Source organism: Eufriesea mexicana, unplaced genomic scaffold (assembly GCF_001483705.2).
Source record: "Eufriesea mexicana isolate 0111107269 unplaced genomic scaffold, ASM148370v2 scaffold1364, whole genome shotgun sequence".
Classification (NCBI taxonomy): domain Eukaryota; kingdom Metazoa; phylum Arthropoda; class Insecta; order Hymenoptera; family Apidae; genus Eufriesea; species Eufriesea mexicana.
In genome coordinates this window covers 443,517-465,454 of record NW_016909470.1, presented here as the reverse complement: position 1 = coordinate 465,454, position 21,938 = coordinate 443,517, and the positions used below count along the sequence as shown (strand labels likewise).

General features: G+C 37.9%; 1 protein-coding gene across 2 annotated transcripts in view; it reads right to left on the bottom strand.

The window, feature by feature from the left end:
- Positions 1–7,623: 7,623 nt before the first annotated feature.
- The window catches only part of LOC108547984 (nephrin), a 149,639-nt gene continuing 135,324 nt past the window's right edge, over positions 7,624–21,938 (bottom strand). The window contains exons 12-16 of one of the 2 annotated variants that reach the window (XM_017900735.1): positions 18,045–18,389; positions 9,639–9,926; positions 8,646–8,740; positions 8,118–8,390; positions 7,624–7,760 (exon numbers count right to left, since the gene is read on the bottom strand). In XM_017900735.1, coding sequence (XP_017756224.1) covers positions 7,683–7,760; positions 8,118–8,390; positions 8,646–8,740; positions 9,639–9,926; positions 18,045–18,389 — 1,079 coding nt within the window. In that variant the 3' untranslated portion in view covers positions 7,624–7,682. The remainder of the gene's footprint in view (positions 7,761–8,117; positions 8,391–8,645; positions 8,741–9,638; positions 9,927–18,044; positions 18,390–21,938) is intronic. The other variant, XM_017900736.1, reaches the window with a different exon arrangement.

The following is a 21,938-nucleotide window of genomic DNA, read 5'->3' as shown; positions in this document are numbered from 1 at the left end:
AATCCCGTTAAGGGAAAAATCACTCTACGCGAATCAGTGAAAAAATCCGAATCAAAACGCCTAATTCAAAAACTAGAAGCCAAAAAAGTATATTGCGCAGCACGAACTGAGAGCCACTGACACTTCCGGCACTATTTCTCGAAAACGCACCCTCGAAACCGAAAAAAAAATATCCAATCCCGTTAAGGGAAAAGTCACTCTACGCGAATCAGTGGAAAAATCCGATTCAAAGAGCCTAATTCAAAAACTAGAAGCCAAAAAAGGCTATTGCGCAGCACGAAATGAGAGCCACTGACACTATTCCGAATCAAAACGCCTAATTCAAAAACTAGAAGCCAAAAAAGTATATTGCGCAGCACGAACTGAGAGCCACTGACACTTCCGGCACTATTTCTCGAAAACGCACCCTCGAAACCGATAAATCCGATTCAAAGAGCCTAATTCAAAAACTAGAAGCCAAAAAAGGCTATTGCGCAGCACGAAATGAGAGCCACTGACACTACCGGCACTATTTCTCAAAAACGCACGCTCGAAACCGAAAAAAAATATCCAATCCCGTTAATGGAAAAATCACTCTACGCGAGTCAGTGAAAAAATTCGAATCAAAACGCCTAATTCAAAAACTAGAAGCCAAAGTAGTATATTGCGCAGCACGAACTGGGAGCCACTGACACTTCCGGCACTATTTCTTGAAAACGCACCCACGAAACCGAAAAAAAATATCCAATCCCGTTAAGGGAAAAGTCACTCTATGCGAATCAGTGAAAAAATCCGAATCAAAATGCCTAATTCAAAAACTAGAAGCCAAAAAAGTCTATTGCGCAGCGCGAACTAAGAGCCACTGACACTTCCGGCACTATTTCTCAAAAACGCATGCTCGAAACCGAAAAAAAATATCCAATCCCGTTAAGGGAAAAGTCACTCTACGCGAATCAGTGAAAAAATCCGAATCAAAACGCCTAATTCAAAAGCTAGAAGCCAAAAAAGTCTATTGCGCAGCGCGAACTAAGAGCCACTGACACTTTCGGCACTATTTTTCGTAAACGCACTCTCGAAATCGAAAAAAAATTTCCTATCTCGTTAAGGAAGAATTCCCTCTACGTGGATATGTAGAACAAACCTAATCAAAAAGCCTAATTTCGTAAAAAGAAGAGAAAAAATTCTATTACGCAGCACGATTTCGCAGCCACGGATACCTTCGTCACTAAATTTCTTACACGAATGGTGGAAATCATAGAAAAATCTGCACACGATATAGAGAAAAGCCTAATCAACGCTGGTATACTGAGGAAACCTAATGCAAAACCTAATTCCGGAAATGTAAACGTTGAAATTAAACTGATTAACACGATTTCAATGGCACTCTGAACTTCCGTCACGTTATTTCACATGTGCACTTTCACTTTTTTTCACATATGGTTTGTTACCACTGATCAAATGTTCAGTTATTTCTCCTGTTCTTGGTAAAGTTCTCTCAGTTTCTTCAACCCATGTTGCAGTCCTTTCGTAAATATCACGACGATGTTGCAATAGTTGCTCAATGTTTCGAAATAATAACTGATACTGCGTATTATTATTTTTGAATACTTCTTTCGTTAGTTGCAGTAACTAAAGGATTGATCAATGATAACACTTCTTCACGATACGTTTTGTTCAGGGACTGAAAGTTTCACTTTAACGCGTGTAAATATTCCACCATGTGTTGCCGGCATGTTGGATCCACGTCGACTGAAAGTGTTCTGCGATTGGACAAAGCTATGCCTCGTTTTTGCGGGAAGATGCTTCGTATTTGAAACAACCATGTGTTAAAGCATCGATGTAATATATTAAAGGATGTTGAAGTAAATATAAATATATTTCTGTTACGAGAAATTCCAAATTTCTATAATTAATTCATGAATTGAATTATTAATTATTCCATTATACTAATTGGAAGATAAACCATTAGTATCTTCGACAATAATTCAAAGACTCTATACAATATTCACCAATAATTATTTAAATAACAACGAATTCATATTCAGAATTATATAAGAAAGCTCGGTAAGCTCGATGAAGAAAAAAAAAAGAAGACATTGCATTAGTTAAATTGTTTATTTTTTATTCGTAATATATTACATCTGTGTAATATATTGACCAATTCCATATTTTAAAATTGCCTTTTTAGTTAATTTGGTTCATATATGAATGTGAAGATTTAATAAATATTGATTACCGTAATATTAATGTTCTTCATGATACTTAGAAGTTTATGTAAAAATAAAAAATACATGAAATAAAATAATGATATTAGAACTAAAAAACTGACTACAAAAAATCTGTTTCATTAACTGGCACAGAATATTACAGACACATAACATGCAATGTTAAATACTTTTATTACACATATGCTGTAATTACTATTATATTTATAATGTATTTATAATATCCAGATAATATCTTACTTCTCTATACAAAAATAATTACAATAATAATCGTTATTGGCATAGGCAAAATCGTTATTTATTGAAATTTATTGAGCACAGTTATTTTTTTTCTTATTTTACACAAGTAAACCTATATTAAAAGTCATTTAAAATTATAAGATCTTAATTATCTCTTATACATACACACGTTTATAGGTGCGTATGCTTGTATATCGTGTATATTTATATTTAAATTTACTCTGTAATACCTACAACGCATACTAACAATATATCAAAGTCTTTTATTACACTGTTAATATGAATTTTTGACAAAATACTGAATATTTCTCCTTCTTTTCTCACCCCCTTTTCACCCTCTCTTTGTCGCTTCCCCCATTTCTTCTACTTTTTCTTATGTTTATTTTCACACCGTTATGTTCATTCTTTATCTCTATCTCGCATGTGCGAATAATTCGATAGCATTAAAGAACACTCAAAAGTGTAAACTTCTTCACGTGCGCTTATTCAAGAACCCTGATCAATTCGAGATTATTAAGAAAATTTCGCTGATGAACAGTTCGTTTTGCCGTCAGTCGGGGGAGTCGAACAGCTCGATTTTCAAATGTTCGATTCGAACATGTGTCGACATAACCACAATTGGAATTCACGACGGCGACACTTTTATATTTTACATTAGTAATCACACACTATGTCGGAAAGAAGTTACTCAGAGATGAAGGTTAAACACCGCATTTAATTGCATAACATTCGTAAACGCATCTGACCTCGTTCAACATTTCTGGCCAGATTATTCGATTTATATAAAAACGGTATAAAATTCGTACTGTAAATCGAGCTTACGAGATAATTCAGAATCGATTGAATGGAAGAAATATTTAATTGGATGTTAAAGACATAAGTAGATGTAAAGTTCTGTTGACTAAAGTAATGGTAATGGTACGTTAGAACACTACATTATCGATAGTCGTTTGCGAGAAACGCGAGCTCTGAAAAACATTAGAATTCAGCTCCCTAGGACGAATAACTGTCCCACCTCTAAATTGTTAAACTTGAAAGAAACACACAGTCGTTCATAACAATTTTTGCGTAACAAAAGTTTGCGGTACGATAAGATATAATTCGAAAGAACATTTAATGATTCGGCGATCATTCACGTCATAAATATAAACGATTCGATTATTTATAAAAGAAGAAAAAATGAAGCACAAAATACTACAAGTAAAATAAATTGAAATAATATTCGTAGATGTACAATCATTTATGTACTACTCAGGTGTATAACAACCTCGAATTATTTCGACGCGCAACATTTTCAATTTACGTTGCAATTACATATATGGCACGTATTACATAATATAAACTTTGCACACTTCGTTCTTTTTTTCCTTCCTTTCCTATTCTCAGTCTTCTGAACACGTATCCTTATAAAACACAACGAAACGTTCGAAAATTCTATTCTCGTTACGTTTCATTGATCCCACTCTTTAAATACTCAGCCCTCTGTCGGTAACTTGTCTATAATGTAGGGTGATCATATCTCTTTGTTTTAATAAGTATGCTCTCTCTCTAGATTATATGATAGCGTTATCACTGTAATACATAATAAATATAAGATATTATATAAACATCTTAAATATCTTATATAAACATAAGATATTCCTTAAAAATATGGATTGAAAAGACCTTCTTGAGAAATTAGTACAAAATTAAATAGAAGCTAAATACAAGAAATTAATCTTAATGTAAAATTAATATAGAATTAATATTAATATAAAATTAAGACGTAGTATTAATATATTGGTATATAAAATATATATAATATTGTCACTTAAAAAGAAAGTTAGATTAATAGTTAATAATGGTACTCTATGATTTATTTTCAATGCAAATTTTCTTATGAAAAACTGGTACTTTGGTTGTGATAGAGTTTCTTTCTATACATAAAATTCTAATGTGTTTAAAGAATATGAAAAAGAGTCTTCCATATATTCATCCTGAATTATATATTTTCATTAAATTTTTATTTTCATTAATTTATTACTTAATGTTTCTTACGATTCTTTTTATTTAAAATAACGATACGATCACCTTACCATATAACGTTTTCTAAGTTAAACGATTTAGGCTAAATAAAATACGTAAATAGCGGGTAACTATTCCATTCAAGAAAAAAGAATTGTTTCCTCCCATTAAAGACGGTTAAAGCTTTGAAAATGAGCAACGATCGAACATACAGAATGAGTCTAATGTAACCAACAGACACGTACATTATATCACCTCAAAAATGTTCAAATTTATGTCTTGTTTTTAAATTCTATCCACGATTACATAACATCGTTATAATAACACCGCATTTATCTAAATCTGTACATGGAAATTTTCGCGTCGTTTATATCCAACAATAAATAATTAAGCTGCGGAAAAACACCTCGAGTTATCTCGCATGTGCGAATAATTCGATAGCATTAAAGAACACTCAAAAGTGTAAACTTCTTCACGTGCGCTTATTCAAGAACCCTGATCAATTCGAGATTATTAAGAAAATTTCGCTGATGAACAGTTCGTTTTGCCGTCAGTCGGGGGAGTCGAACAGCTCGATTTTCAAATGTTCGATTCGAACATGTGTCGACATAACCACAATTGGAATTCACGACGGCGACACTTTTATATTTTACATTAGTAATCACACACTATGTCGGAAAGAAGTTACTCAGAGATGAAGGTTAAACACCGCATTTAATTGCATAACATTCGTAAACGCATCTGACCTCGTTCAACATTTCTGGCCAGATTATTCGATTTATATAAAAACGGTATAAAATTCGTACTGTAAATCGAGCTTACGAGATAATTCAGAATCGATTGAATGGAAGAAATATTTAATTGGATGTTAAAGACATAAGTAGATGTAAAGTTCTGTTGACTAAAGTAATGGTAATGGTACGTTAGAACACTACATTATCGATAGTCGTTTGCGAGAAACGCGAGCTCTGAAAAACATTAGAATTCAGCTCCCTAGGACGAATAACTGTCCCACCTCTAAATTGTTAAACTTGAAAGAAACACACAGTCGTTCATAACAATTTTTGCGTAACAAAAGTTTGCGGTACGATAAGATATAATTCGAAAGAACATTTAATGATTCGGCGATCATTCACGTCATAAATATAAACGATTCGATTATTTATAAAAGAAGAAAAAATGAAGCACAAAATACTACAAGTAAAATAAATTGAAATAATATTCGTAGATGTACAATCATTTATGTACTACTCAGGTGTATAACAACCTCGAATTATTTCGACGCGCAACATTTTCAATTTACGTTGCAATTACATATATGGCACGTATTACATAATATAAACTTTGCACACTTCGTTCTTTTTTTCCTTCCTTTCCTATTCTCAGTCTTCTGAACACGTATCCTTATAAAACACAACGAAACGTTCGAAAATTCTATTCTCGTTACGTTTCATTGATCCCACTCTTTAAATACTCAGCCCTCTGTCGGTAACTTGTCTATAATGTAGGGTGATCATATCTCTTTGTTTTAATAAGTATGCTCTCTCTCTAGATTATATGATAGCGTTATCACTGTAATACATAATAAATATAAGATATTATATAAACATCTTAAATATCTTATATAAACATAAGATATTCCTTAAAAATATGGATTGAAAAGACCTTCTTGAGAAATTAGTACAAAATTAAATAGAAGCTAAATACAAGAAATTAATCTTAATGTAAAATTAATATAGAATTAATATTAATATAAAATTAAGACGTAGTATTAATATATTGGTATATAAAATATATATAATATTGTCACTTAAAAAGAAAGTTAGATTAATAGTTAATAATGGTACTCTATGATTTATTTTCAATGCAAATTTTCTTATGAAAAACTGGTACTTTGGTTGTGATAGAGTTTCTTTCTATACATAAAATTCTAATGTGTTTAAAGAATATGAAAAAGAGTCTTCCATATATTCATCCTGAATTATATATTTTCATTAAATTTTTATTTTCATTAATTTATTACTTAATGTTTCTTACGATTCTTTTTATTTAAAATAACGATACGATCACCTTACCATATAACGTTTTCTAAGTTAAACGATTTAGGCTAAATAAAATACGTAAATAGCGGGTAACTATTCCATTCAAGAAAAAAGAATTGTTTCCTCCCATTAAAGACGGTTAAAGCTTTGAAAATGAGCAACGATCGAACATACAGAATGAGTCTAATGTAACCAACAGACACGTACATTATATCACCTCAAAAATGTTCAAATTTATGTCTTGTTTTTAAATTCTATCCACGATTACATAACATCGTTATAATAACACCGCATTTATCTAAATCTGTACATGGAAATTTTCGCGTCGTTTATATCCAACAATAAATAATTAAGCTGCGGAAAAACACCTCGAGACGTCTTAAATTTCGACGCACGCTTAATATATGTATATATATTTATATATATATCTATATATATCATCGTCATAGTTCTATCGCATTTCTACGAATTACATTCTGCGAAAACGTAATACTGAACCAAAAACAATTGAAAATTCGCCGTCTTGATTGTACTTCGTGGCATCGCAAACGACAACGCGTTACACTTACGAACTAAATCGAAGTGTGCAATGGAAACACATTTTCATATTATTACCGATTGAATCGTTGAATCACGGCAGGAAATTTTGCAGTCCCTCGAGATCTTCTTTCTTTACGTGTGTATGCTTCATTTTTCTTTTACGGACGGCTGATCTCTTCAATAATTAGGACCATTACTGCCGATCGCTGCACCATCGGTTGTTTTACCCGCAAAACAGAAAAATCGTTCCTATTCGAGATACCGAAACCACGATGACTCGATAAGATATTCAAGAGATCGTGATCGTTTCTTTCCGATTTACCATAATAACTCTATCACAAATCATTCGAAAAGCATATATAATATATTCGTTCTATACTTCACGCAAACATTTGTGTGTTTTTTTTAAATTACTTTCATAGTTCATCATTTAATGAGAACCTTCTGTAACATACGTACGAGAAAGTTTAACGATAACACATCGTACACGTCGTTCGATAGGAGGAACCGTCATGCGACAGTTTCCTCGATTTTTCTTTTTACTTTTTCTTCTTCTATTAAGGAGTTTAACTTCTTTTTGTGATTAACGGGTGCATCGGGAAACGTGTACAAGAGCGAAACGTTGCTTCGATCGGAATCGAACATCTTAGAATCATGTTGTTGGTGTATTTGAAACTGGTGGCGTGTCGGTACGCCATATTGAGCTACCCGATTGGCTGATCGTGGTAATCTGTAAACAAAATTGTCCGAATTAAAATAAGTTTCCTAAATAGTAATTTAAATGATATAATTTAATATCATATAATATAATTATTGGATCGCATTAGAAAAGCATTAAAATTTTTATCCAATATTGCTCTTTTAAACTTAAATTACAACATTTAAAATAACCTAATAAATGATAGGATTTCCTTTTCATTAATTTTCTAAACTATTTAACATTTATTTTTTGTTCTCGATGCAATCGTATAGTTGTTTAATTTAAATTTCAAGTAGTTCAAACAGATCGTTAAAGAGTTACAACTGGTATTACAGCGAACAATTCATTTTCAGAAACAAGTGGTGCGGCAGGTCTATTAATTGTCACCTTATTGTCATGTCCGATTAATGGAGTTTCTGCCGTGGTTTCGTCGTTGCTACGACTCATGTACGGATGTGGGGGCGGCACATAAATCGGCTTAGAATGACTGGCGACTTGCGCGTAAATCGTCGGTTCCTGGATTGGTTGCCTACGCGTCAGAGTCGACATGGCCAGCAGTGGAGGCCGTTGAATATTGGATACCTGTACTGGCTGATAACAATTAGGAGGTATTCGTCGGTTACCTCGGAGCGACAGCTCGGCGTACGTTAACTCTGATCCCTGCAAAACCAGAGGAATAACTCGTTACCGATTATGCAAATTATTTAGTGATTTAATAAGGTATAGAGAGGCCTTCATCTTTCGTTACATTCTCTGATTCTCTGATATTCCCATTTATAATACATAGATAGAATTTTACAAGGAGATTTTAGGACTTGGAACTTTTTCCTTTTTATTTGGAACGTATTAAATACGAAAGTAATGAGAATGTCGAAAAATGCAGACGTTATTTCAACTAATGCAGTTTGTACTTACATTGCCCGTGTTGGTAAAAGTACTTGCATCTGTACGTTGTTGGTGTAATACGTAGCGGGGTGAAGTGCCTTTGCATAACTCGGCATAAGAATTCTCTGCGGGAAAATATATAGTTCAAAATGATTGTTAATGCACTGAGGTTAACATCTCTTTGCTGCACTGACAAAGTAATTGTTATAATTAGAATTTGACGAAACCTGGAATTAGAATGTTGAAATTGCAGAAGCATATTTAAAATTAAGAAATTACATTTAAGGTATCGTTGAATTAATATTATATACGATATACAATTTAAAATTATTTTTGAAAAACGCTTTTCCATTATATCATTATATGGACCACTGTAATGGACCGTAATGGTAAATTTAATTTTTCTAATCCTCTTACTGTTAGTTTCCTGTAAATTGACAAAGCTACCGATAAATTGCAAAAGTATCGAAGCAGGAAGAAAAGAAAGCATAACCACTTTAAAATGGCCATATCTTTGTACGTAACGAGCTAATTGCCGCTATTTCTTTTACCTCTGACATCAGTTACCGTAAAATGCGCTATATCGATTCTTCTGTAACAATAAAGTTTATCCGAGAAGTTCTATTAACGAATTTATCACAAATTGACCAATTTTCTTTGTTCCTCGTTAAATGCCTCCTTCTCGGTGAAGGTTATATATCCACTCCATCTTTTTAGATATTATTTGAAGTTACATAAAAGTATCATTAATTAGCATTTATATTAGTTTACAATGTTGTTACAAAATCGGTCATTTTAATAAATTCATTAAACTCTATGATTATAAAGATTAAAAAAAAAAAAAAACAGATTTAAAGAAAAAATTTCAAGAAAAATATTACGATACGATAATACCATTGTCCTCCTGCACGATCATAGTAACTCTACCAAGTGAAGAATTAGGTGCTTCCAACTATACCAACGTCCTAACTAATAACCACGCATGGGTTGGCTAACATACCGAAAGCTCATTAAATTACCCACCATTAGCGTGAGGAATTATATCAGGGTCCTTCTCGAAGCTCTCGATGCTCTCGGAGTTGAGAGGCAGGGTCGACGATTTATCACGTGGAGAGGAACTGCCGGTTCCGGACGCAGCCAGGTTTGCCATGCCGCCGTCGTCGTGAGAGTCCTTGTCCTCCTGAGGCCTCGGTCGATACCGTAATCTCACCGCCAGGACTATCACGAAGATCACCAGTAGGAGGCCCGCCGTTGCTCCGACTACAGCGCCGAGTAGTGGTCCAGACAGCGACAGCATCACCGGTGTCAGTGCTGGAAATCACGGTAAGTATCACGAGTCTTTCTCTCTCTTCCCCTTTTTCTTGGGATTTCATTGTTCGAGGGACGAGAGGATTGCTTTTCGGGATACTCAGAAACGTCTTCTCTCGATTACACCGTACAATCGTTAAAAATGAAATTCGCGACTTTTGCCGTGGATACGATTTTTGGATTTTTAGGTTCATTCGCGGAATGTACAATTGTTATCATGACAGTGATCAAACCTGATTCACGATGCACTAAACTGACTTAAAAGCTCGAATTTTCAGAATTTATATCAGGAACGTACTGAGATTCTTGTTTGTATATTGGAAGAATAGTCATTTTAATACCTATGATTATTGCGCAATAAATTACTGGTACATTCCAAATTTGATTTGGTTTTCAGGCGTACACGAAATGTTTTAACCGTGGTTGGGTTGGAAGGTTCAAGTGAATCGGAGAGAAAATTAACGAAGTAGTGATTTGTTAGAAGACTGATCATTTGGGTAATAAGAAATGTATTGAATAGGTTGAATGAATTTGGGATAGTGGAGTAAGATTGAGTCCAGTCAAATGAACAGAGTAAGATCGTTACTCATTAAACAAGTAGGTGGACCACCTAGGTTCGATAAAGAGCCAGATGTGGTTAAACAAGTAGTACGAGTACAATATAGTCAGACGCATTGTAAAATCGACTATAGAATTGCGCATAAGGAATGAGAACAAGAGCTAGATGTTACGATTCTTCGAATTTTGGGGATTTCTTGTATATACCTTTTTGGTCGAAACTATTGCATTATCTTTTGCATGTAGCGAAGTACTCTAGATGAACGATCAGTTCCCTTTGCTGCTCATTATTTTGATATCAGTATTATCACAGCATATCGCAGTACTGAACAACTTCGATAAACTGGTGGTCTTTATTTTTGAAATAAAAGCTACTTATACACGAAAAGTAAAAAATTGTGTGAAAAATTCTCAACTCTAATTACTAATCGGTGAATTTTTAAGCTCTATTGAAAGGTGACCAATATGTTAAAAATTGGGTAATATTCCATCATATTTTTTCGCGACGCAGAAGTTTAAGCTCTCGCATTGCTATGTGACACAATTAAGAATGTTGATATAAGAAATTCAAACAATGCTTTGGCGCGATCGTGATTCATTTGCTCGCGTAATTTCGACCTGCAATTTGATTTACGTTCTCCCTTCTCGTTCCAACTAATAATGGATTAATATCTCGATAATAAACGAGCACTGGGCTGATTAACCATGGTCCAATGCGTTTCGTATTTAGCCATCGACAATTATGTAAATGAAATATCATCGCGGCGTTGATCTCCGTTTCTGGCCGCGACAACATTAATGGACGCCCCAAATAAGGAAACACACTGAAGCAAGCTCACTGTCCTCTTTATTTTACAGATTATTCACAGCGGGGATATTTTTCGATTCATTACATGCTCGATTATCGCACATTTAAAAAGTTCGTCGATATTTCCTCATATATTACGATTGCATTGTTTCATCCCTCGTAATGGCGAATTACACTTATATTTCCTCGTTTAAAAACCAGAACGTAACGAATGTTGCGAAATTTTTCTACCAGGGAAGTTATTTCATAGCATATGACAAGTAGTTCGTTCGAAAAAATAGTATTTTTGAGTAGACGTTTAAATAGAAAATTTTAAAAGTTGAAAAAGCACATCCATCGACAACGAAGAAAGAAAAAAGGTATAAAAAGAAATGATCGATCTAAATTTTCATATAAAACGATACTCCAACCTCCTTCAGTTACATTGAAGTACCAATGCAAATTTCTTTAGTTCGACAATCGATCAGTGCCAATAATGCATGTTTTTAAAATTATTTCAGTACCTTGACCAACGTCGTACAACATCGTGATGATCGTTATGAATGGCAGTGAAAAGAAGCTGTGCGTCATCTAGGCATATTTCACACTACGTTCGAGTTACCGTAGCAAGAATTCACCATTCGCATGCAATGATAAGGTGTCTACAGAGGGACAGGTGAAACATAGATCTACGATCAGAAGCGAAAGCACGCCACGTTGCAAGCAGAAAGTATCTCGTGATGTGTGTTCCTTCCGGACACGTGTTTCTCTACTGTTCTCTCCACGAGTCACCGTGTGCTCTACCTTCTTTCATTTCATGTTCATTGTTCCACGAATTAACCTTTCCGCTCTGTTCGTGAGGAAATCACGAGTTTTATTTACCGGAAAATTGTTACTTTAAGGGAATGGCATTTTATGTGAGCATTTTTCTACCTGACAGTGCAATAATTGAAAGAATAATTTACGCTCGTTGCTAGTGATTCGTAGTATTCATATTTTTCGTTTAATTTAATCGAGGAATATATCATACTTCTCGATGGTTCGGGAGGGTGAATAAAATATCAGGGATAAAGGAAGATGCTTATTATTATCATGCACTGTTGAACCAGTACATCAAGCTATCTGACGTTTGTTAAAAATCATTTAAAATTATATAGTAACATCGCAATAGGAATTTTAAGTTGACATCAAGAAACAAAGTACTACGCTTTACGTTTCTCGTTAATTGCATACTAAATAAGTATACTTGTGTATTTATCGTAGGCAACAATTTGACAGAGCATCGTGTAGAATATAGGGTAATTTCGACAGTGCACTTAATGTAGTACGACGAACTTTCTAAAGCTCGTTTTCAACTTTGAGTAATCTCGAATAAATTAATATCATCATTTAAAACTCGATAAAAGGAACTACGCGATAATTCCAGCGAATAAGAACAGAAGACAGAACCTTTCTGTAGTATCTCCGGCCAGAGAAAAATGCACACACAAAGTAATCCTACCCCCTCTCAATAGAAAAACTCGTCTGTTTCCGCGTGGAAATCATTTTCCCTCGAACAACAACAACAATTTCAGAGACAATAGGGCGGAAAGACGAAAATGGACCATTCAGTGTACCGTTGCCTCGACAAATGAATGAACGAAGCGCGTCAAATAAATGATGACGTTCTAAAAGCGTGGACAGATTTTCAGCGAGTACCCGGAGCACGACGAGAGAAAGAGACTGATATTATAGAACGAAAGAAAGGGACAGAGATCGTGACACGCTCGTAAAAGGTGGCTCGTAAAAATGTACGCTTCCGGGGACGCGATCGTAAAGGCACTTCCGCTTCAATCCTTCCCGTCGTTGGCACTTTTTGAAACTTTTCAAACGATAAGTCGACCACCGTCGTGCGAAATACGACCGATATTCCGACTAAATTTTCTTTCTTTCGCTTCTTTCTTTTGTTTCCCCTTCTCCTCTTCCCAATTTTTCTATTTTTTTTTTTCTTCGCTTCCTTTCCTGCTTTTTTCAGGTGAAGAGAGAACATTGTGCCTGGCACGCACTTCAGCTTCGTTTCCCGCACTACGCGATACATGGAGGGATAGCGACGTTAATCGTGGCCGATTGGAAACGTCGATTTCGTTTCGATGCCAACTGTCTCGCGTGGATTAACCGAACCGGCTAATTTCGGATTAATCGATTATATCTCTGCGTCGGTGTAACGCCACCACGTCGGTTCGTGTTCGTGTCTATGCCACGCGGCCTGCTCTCAGTTGATCGAGTTGATCCATGTAAGTGGACGTTCGACCGCCAATTAGCCGATTCAGTTTATTCCCGGACGATCGTCGGTGGTCGTGTTAACGTTCCAAATGGTTCCCGAAAGATAGACCGAATGGAGCCATTTTTCTTTTCGCTTTTTCGTGGCTGGCTAACAAAATTTTAACCCCTGACGTTTTATAATCTCTCTGATAATAATATCTATTAAATTTAGTCACCATGTAAATACCGTGAAATATGTATACTCGATTTAATAAAATACGGCAATTTTTAGAACACTTCTCAAGCTTCCTAAATCTACAATTTTTCCACGAGTTTTCCGATGTTTTTGTTAGGAGTGGAACAGACATCTTGTTTTTACTCTTTACTACCCTTCTGTCGTCATAAGATCGTATTCCGGGTTTCCGATTTAAGTTTACGGGATCGTATCATTAATTTCTCGTCGTTATTTCCGCGACACTGGCAGCTTAGAAAGAAATATCCAATTTACGATCAAAGCGAGGCGAAGAGGTTTTCCGCGTTAAAACGCGATTATCCCGGAGGTGGACGGCATGTTTGCAGAGATCGTGAATTATCGTTACGCCAGCAATGAATCTGGGATTCAGATGCACTGTCCAGAACTACGCTTGGCACTCAAGTTCGAGATTAATCAAAATCCACTTAAATTCACGAACTCCTCTAAACGAGTAGCCCTCTTGTTCTGCACCCGCGATTCTAAGTTGATATTAAACGCAGGAGGCCGTTGTCGGGATTCAACACGGACGAGGCTTGACGTTCCGTGCTATTCCCAAGACGGAAAGCAGTTAATTCGAAAGCAATTTTATATTCCTCTAGCTGAGTTCTGTTTCGTTGGCATTACTTTTAATTCGCGATAATTTGCGAGCACCGGCAACTGCTGCCGTGACGAGGGATCGTATTAAAGTACAGATTCATTTGCATACCTTCTTATAAAATTAACATCGGCGAAATGATTAAAATAAGTAAATTCTCTTACGTATAAAAATACGATATCATATTTGACGAGGCAAATCGACCTGATTTTTTGTATATTCGTTGAAAAGAGATTTTATCGTTATTGGCTCGAACGACAGGAAAATTAACCGCAATTTAGCACATTTGCATTCAGGCGATACCCTTGCTTTGCGTTAAAAGCGGTCCTTTTTCGTTGTTAAATCATCGGCAGAATACCCGAACGAGACCTGTAAGAAGCTTTTTACTTCGATACCTCTATCGGGAAGATAAATATGTTAAAATATCGTTCATCGCTACCATCAACGTGGAAGCTACCAAAGCTAGCAAAGAATTCAATCCAACGAACAGAAGCTATTCGAGAAACTGCTCGACACTGAGGGCGTTAAATTCCATCCACTATATCGAAATAACCAAAACAATACTCCAATCGCTTATCAATCTAATCGAGCGTGAGACTTATGGAACTCGCGTCACCACGAGTCTGCACACAATTCTCTCTAGAACCGCGCTTATTGAGCTTCCGTTCCTCTTTCTCGTTCTCTCTCTGTCTCTCCGTCTGGTCACCCCATACGCGCATCTTCGTCTCTTTCCTCGGGTCTGAGGATGCGGAGGATCGCGTTCAGCCGCAGACCAATTTCGGTTGAACGCCCTCAGGCTGGTTCGCACGTACAAGCGGTAGTCTTAGTGGTGTCCCTTGGAACCCAGAGTTCCCCGACTTCTCTCGTATGTACGTACCAACCGTTTACAGGATGTATACGCGGGGACCTTTCGCCACGAATTCGCGGAGAGGCCGTCCATTTGCATATTCGCGGCCGCGCGCAGAGCGTGGTTAGCTGAAAGACGTTTTGTAATCAGGTTCCGTGGTCCGTTTATGGTACACTTTAACGGTTAACGCGGCTACGGCCGTTTAATAACCGGCGACACGTCACGCGACGTGGACTAATGCTCGTCTATAAATTTAATCAGCGCCGTGATGTCGAACACCCGGATGATCGTTTAGTCGTCGTGATAAAATCGAAAGTGAAGACTGAGTGATCAAAGCTTTGGGAGACTGGGCTATAAATTCAATCGGCGTAACTTCGATGATCGTTTAGTCGAGATAAAATCCTAGAAATAGGAGGCGAAGATGAATTGGTCGAGCTTGGTGTCTTTGATGGGCTTCTGAATGGGGTTGGTTGTGGATAGATGGGTTTTCGTGGAGTCTTCCGAGGTTAAAGCTTTTACAGAATGATCGGATAATCGTTTTAATTAAGGCGTGTGTTTATTGGATTGGAAAAATTAATTTCCTTTATTATTGATTTCTACCAATTCTAAACTCTGTCATGTCATAGAGTATTGTAAAAATACTGAGCAGATTATCTATCATCTATTGATCCATTCCGTGATTTTCCAACTTTAAAATTCTAATCCACAAAAATATTTATTAATTTGAGATAATTTAATTTCGTCTCTTTTATTGTTTCTGAGAATGATTCTCAATCACTCATGGGTCTCAAAGATATGCCCTAACCTTGATGTATCTTCTTGCATTTTCTCATTGATATTAAACAGTAAAATCAATTACTATTTACCAATTTTATCAATTTTTTAGCAAAGTTCATTACCAGCTTATGAAATTAGTACACACCGTTTCCTGTCATCAACTTAAATACTTCAGTGACATTTGCATATCGTTATGAACGAGCTATTCAAGAGACCGAATATTTATGAAGCACGGCAATTCTGAATTTGCATTTAGGATTACTCTAAATCTTGCAAAAAATTCACCTATCCATCTACCGAAATATGATATATTTCCTTACGTGACGCTTTCGCAATTGTTTACTTGTAAAACTTTCGGGTGTACGAACAAAGCTTCTGCGTTGTTGAAGAGTTAAACGATATATCTTCGATCTTGCACGAAGAACGTAACAATGCTATCGCGATGCTAAATCATTTTATTGTCCGTTCCAATAAAATCCATCTCCTACGCTCGTACTGAAGTCGAATAACACAATACCGATCTAAATCGACGTACAACTGGTAGATTAATCTCGGATCATGTTCTCGTCCACCGACTGGTCACGATAAGGTGACCTAATGGTTTAACAGCAAAATTGAATTCCACTCGCCGACCGGTCGATCGGTCGAGATTAGTTTTAAATCGCGCTACATCACCGATTCTCAGCCAGCTTTGACTGGAGACGAGGAACCGACGATTTCGACGGGTTTTACACGATGTCGATTCGTGTTTACGCTGCATCGAGTTCGGTTAATTCTGGCATAGGTGAACGTTAATTTTGGATCAGATTTTCAGTCGGATTTACCGGGATGATCCAATGATTTAGTGATTAAAACGGCAGGTTGCCCGATCTCTGCATGATCCCAGATTAAGTCTGGATTATGTTGGGTAATCGTGAATTCTGGATTAGCTATCGGGCTACATTTGATAGCATAATTTGATACTATGACGCACCTCTGCTGGCCAATTCAATGTCGCCAATTTAACTGACAGCGGCACGATAATGTGAATTTCTATCTGCCCTAACTATCTTTGCTACCGTTTTGTCCATTCGATCTTACGACCCTTCTCAAGAGTTCGGGCTGAGAAGAGAATGAACCGTGGTGACTCGAACAGAGACTGAACACGTGTCAGGCAAAGACAGACCTCGAATCAGAGTTTCGATGAGAGTTTTGGAGGCATTTTTATGATACACGAAAGATCGGATGATGTTTAGACGCGATTGATACCGCGGTGAAAAGTTCAGGTGTTCGAACGGGAATTGTTCATGAACACGAAGATCTCTTGGTCACATGTCGAAACAGGATCGATAGAATGCACTGCGATATCGATGACTTGCAACTGTGAAACCAGAAGGCTAACTAGTTCGAACGCAATTCTGATCGGATTTCAATTTGCGAACAGTTCGGAAGGGCGGGCTGCTAACTCGAACTTCAACATTTAGTTCGGCAGTCGGGTACCACCGAATCTGACTCGATGCTTCTGATGGAAGTTAACTCTATCGGGAGTCAACTGGTTCGTAATACCAAAAAAATATCAGGTTCCTCGTTAACCCTACAAATAGAACATTAAATGCCCGAAATTAGCGCGAAAACGAACTACGTCTCATGATCATGGTGCAAGCTCTGGATGACAGGTGTTGGATGTAGTGAAGGATGATCCACGACTCGAAGATTTTGAAAGATTCTACGAGATATTCAACTTTGCCAATTGCACGAAACAAAATCATTAAAAAATCTCGTCGAATAAGATCCGCAATCTCTAATCTGCAACTAAGAAGATCTTCGACGAAGACCAAACAAAAGTGAAATAAATAAATAAATAAATAAATAAATAAATAAATAAATAAACAAATAAATAAAATAAAAAAGGAGAAAAAGGAAACGGAAATGAAAGAAAAACATAACGATACAAAAGGAAAGGTCGACAGATGAGAAAAGGATGATCTGGACCACGATCGCGTTCTGACCCAGTGTCTGGACAGAATAGGGTGGTCCGCGGATGGCGCACGCTGACTCGAAATCGAACACTAGCTGGCCCCTACCTGGGTATCGTTGATGCTCCTGTGTCTTACCCTCCTGAACAAAGTGCGGGCTGTGAAGAACCGTGGCGTCGCTCATCGCGTGCTCCGTCATGATCCTCAGCGAGAGCACCAGCCCGGAGTAACTCCTCTCCGCTGGCAGATCGGTGATCTCGAGCATGCTAGGCGTCATGCTAGTCGCGGACGCCAATAGACGCCTGGTGTCTGCGTCGAAGACCTGCAGTACATAGGTGGCGGTGCGCGGGTCGATGTACTCGCTCTCGGCGCAGCTCACCCTGACCGTTGTCCGACTCTCTTCCCTGATCGTACAATTCTCCGGGGGCGGAGGTTGCGCCATCCTCTCACCTGCTACCATACCGGGCACAACACACCAGCCTCAGCCTTCTTCTACAGCTACTTCGACGGATTTTTATGGAGTGAGAGGGACAGGAGGGTTTGCTCATGGAGAGTAGAAGAGTGTTCGTTCTTTGCACGGTTTGGGGATGCTACGGTTCGGTTCTACGACATTTTTTCGTCCTTTTCCCGGCACCCCTTAAGGCCAGGAGTTAAGTGGATGTTCAAAGCGAGAACGGGACTAGTTTCTCAACGGCACCGTGTGTTGAAAAGGATCGCTTTTTTCCTTCGTTCGCGAGAAGGGAAGATTTCAGTCCTGTGTTCCTGGTAACGCGTTCCCGTATTCCGTTTGTCCGGCGTTGATGATGTGCTCAACGCTGGCAAACGCTCGTGTCGGAGCAGGTGATTTCGTTTTCTCTCTCTCTGTTTTTTTATTTCGGGAGAAGCGGTGACGAAGGGTTTCTCGGAAGCAATTTTCGCAGCTTTCACGACTGTTTCAGCGCACCTTGCTTCGCCGCGAATGTGCCGTTCAAATCGTACCTGCTTCGCGAGTGCTCGCTCTTCGGTTCGATAATTTTTGACAAACCACCAATCGTGGACGACTCATTATCGTTATTAAGCTCATCTTCCGTGAGCTGCATGGTTTTTCCGATATCCGTAAAAATTCCAACTACCAAATAAACGCAGAGCCTCGCGCGTTACGATCGACCCGACGGAAATTGACTTTGGAAAAGACTCGCAACGGAGATTGCGAGTAGATGACAAAGGGTATATCCAATTTTTAAGCAACAAGCAAGCCCGTCTGTTCCCGGTTTTCGAGCAAGTTCCATCGCGACGAATTTCCAGCCGAAAACCTGCCAGCCCTCCAGTCCACGTTTCTCATTCACCGCGCGAACGTGTTTTAATATAAACGTCAAAGCGTAATCGATATCCGCCATAAGGTTAGACAGGCCGGTATCGATATCGAGCCGTTCGATCCAATCGTTTGCACGTCGCGTAACAAACGCGCCAGACCTCCGTTTCGAGACTAAGTCCGTGCCGGAAGTACGACGTGCTGGCCGTTTTATCGAACGAAATATTCGCTGGCCCGACAGAAGAAGCGTTTACACGCGTGAACGAGCCGGAACTGCTAGACAGAATCTTTTTTTTCCCGCCCATTCTGTCCCTTTTCCACCTTCGTGAAGGTACGAGAATCCGGCAGGGGTGCGAGCCAATAAACTGGCGGACGAGAATCGAGTGACGTTGGCCAACGATATCCACCGTCTCGACGAACAAAGTTCCCAGCGTGTCGGTTACCGGTGATTTATAATTAACGAATTTGAAATTTTTATTAGGTGAATTGAAACATAGTTGGTGCATTTTCGCACCGAGAATAGTCGGTGTGTAAGCTATCTCGAACGTTTACTCTGATACTTTATAGGATTTTCCGATGATAATACGGTGGAGGTGGAATTAAAATTTGCTCTTTACTCGAATAATTATTTGAACTGTTAATGCAAATGCGAAAAAGGAAACAAAGAGAACAACGAAATGCGCGTATCGATTGAAATAAAATGAGATATTTAATCACCGTTCATAATCAAGAAATCCCGCCCATGGGGGAAAATTAATTATCCGAAAGTAACACGGATCTCGGGATAAAGGGGCTGAATGGACAAAAATATATTTCGGGGCATTCGACGTTGATCATGACGTCAGAAACGCTGGGACACGAACGTCGATTAGATTAGAGTATCGAACTGTTTTCCACCGGCGGGGGCTTACGGTTTGCTCGTGATTAGCAAACATTTGCATTTTAAACGCGAGAAAGTCGATAGTGTGCAGTAACATTATCAGCCTGCTCAAATCCGGCAACTGTAGGGGAGGGAAAAAAAAAAGAACCACGTTTGCCAGTTTTATCGAACTGCATAAGGGGTCGGGGCGAATATCATTGACTCGTACTACTTGACACTCTGCCAGCTCATTCATCGACACATACCACTGCACCCGAGACCGAGCCTCGTTCGAGAAAAAACAAAATTATCCGGTTTACAATCTCGTGTTACTTTTATCGAACAGTTGTGCATCGTTTAAACGCCACTTAATCCTATTTTTTTACGGAATCGAAATATCCTCGAACAACCCTCGACAAAATTTTTCCCAACATTTTTACCTTTCACTTCTTTTCCCATACACACTGTTCGAGATATCGATTAACGAGGACTCAAGAATTAATTCGACAAAAGTATATCTAAAAATTTAGAAATTTCAATTTTTCCTCTATTTTCTCTCAGAGAATAAAAATCAAATATTTGTTATTTTAATTAACAGCTATCGGAATAATACGTTTGCTTAATTTTCTCCAAATATCTCAACGATAAAACTAAAGATATACCTCATTCATAATAAACAGGCGAGAATTTCATTTCAAAATTATTCTACGATCTACATAAGTCGGGCAATCTAATTTAATCGATTCTAGCATTAAGCGAAGCAAAGTGAAATTAAACTAAATTAACTCCACCGAGAACTGCTTCCGATCGATGATGAAGAACGCGAAAACTTGGGCGATGCAATCGGGTTTTCCGCTCGTGGTTAATAAAAGACACTTATACAATTAGAACGCGAGCCAACGCCATGGCCAGGACGATATACACCGATTTCCAGTTAGCCAACGGAGAGAATAGGCTGAGTCAACGACAAGAGAGGAGAATGGCCACCGGCCGACCCAGCCCCCAATTAGCCACGCATTATTAACGCGTACTGTACACAGGCTGCGTTTACGGCCTGCCTGGTCCCGCGTTCCACGGTTAATTGTTAGCAATTAGCAGGAAGAATGAGCTCGCAATCTGGCAGAGTCGCCGGGACAAAATTATTTTTCCGGCCTACAAGGGGAATTCCTTTTCTACAATTCGCTTCTCCTGACCCCGTGGAAAAGTGGCAACGAGAGAGTTTGCGAGGCTGGTACTCCCATTTTTCCAACCCTTTCGTCCCGATTCCCGTAATTTCCTTGGTAATTCGCCCGTTCTATTCGTCGTCACGATGCAGCTTTAATCACGCGCGTGACGGCATCTGATTAGCTATGAAATGGGGTAAATATTGCGCACGTTTCCTTCAGTTGTGAAAAGCATGATCTACATACTTTTCGTCTAATTTCTTCTCCCCTTTTCTCACCTCTTTCGATTCTAATTCGAGATCCACGAATTCTCGATTAATTATTTCACGCAAATAACGCGAATTGGTTTATCCTAATCACGGTGTGGTATTTGAGGAGCAAATACGAATCAGAGGTCGGTTTGTGGAAGTCGTAAGGCTGTTCCAGGATTATTCGACGGGCCAAAAAATTTCAGGGAACAATCAACATTCTTGTCAATCCGAAATCGTCATAATCGCGTCTGAATAGAAAGCTGGATTTTGATATAATGTCACTGTACTTCCAGATAGTCGAACTCGAAAGCATACCAGTCTAATTAAATTTGTAGACGAATACCATGAAATTAATTATGATAATCGAGGCATTAATTAAATCCACTGCCGTCAATTAATTATCGCGATAAATCACAACGTCAATTATGACGATTAATT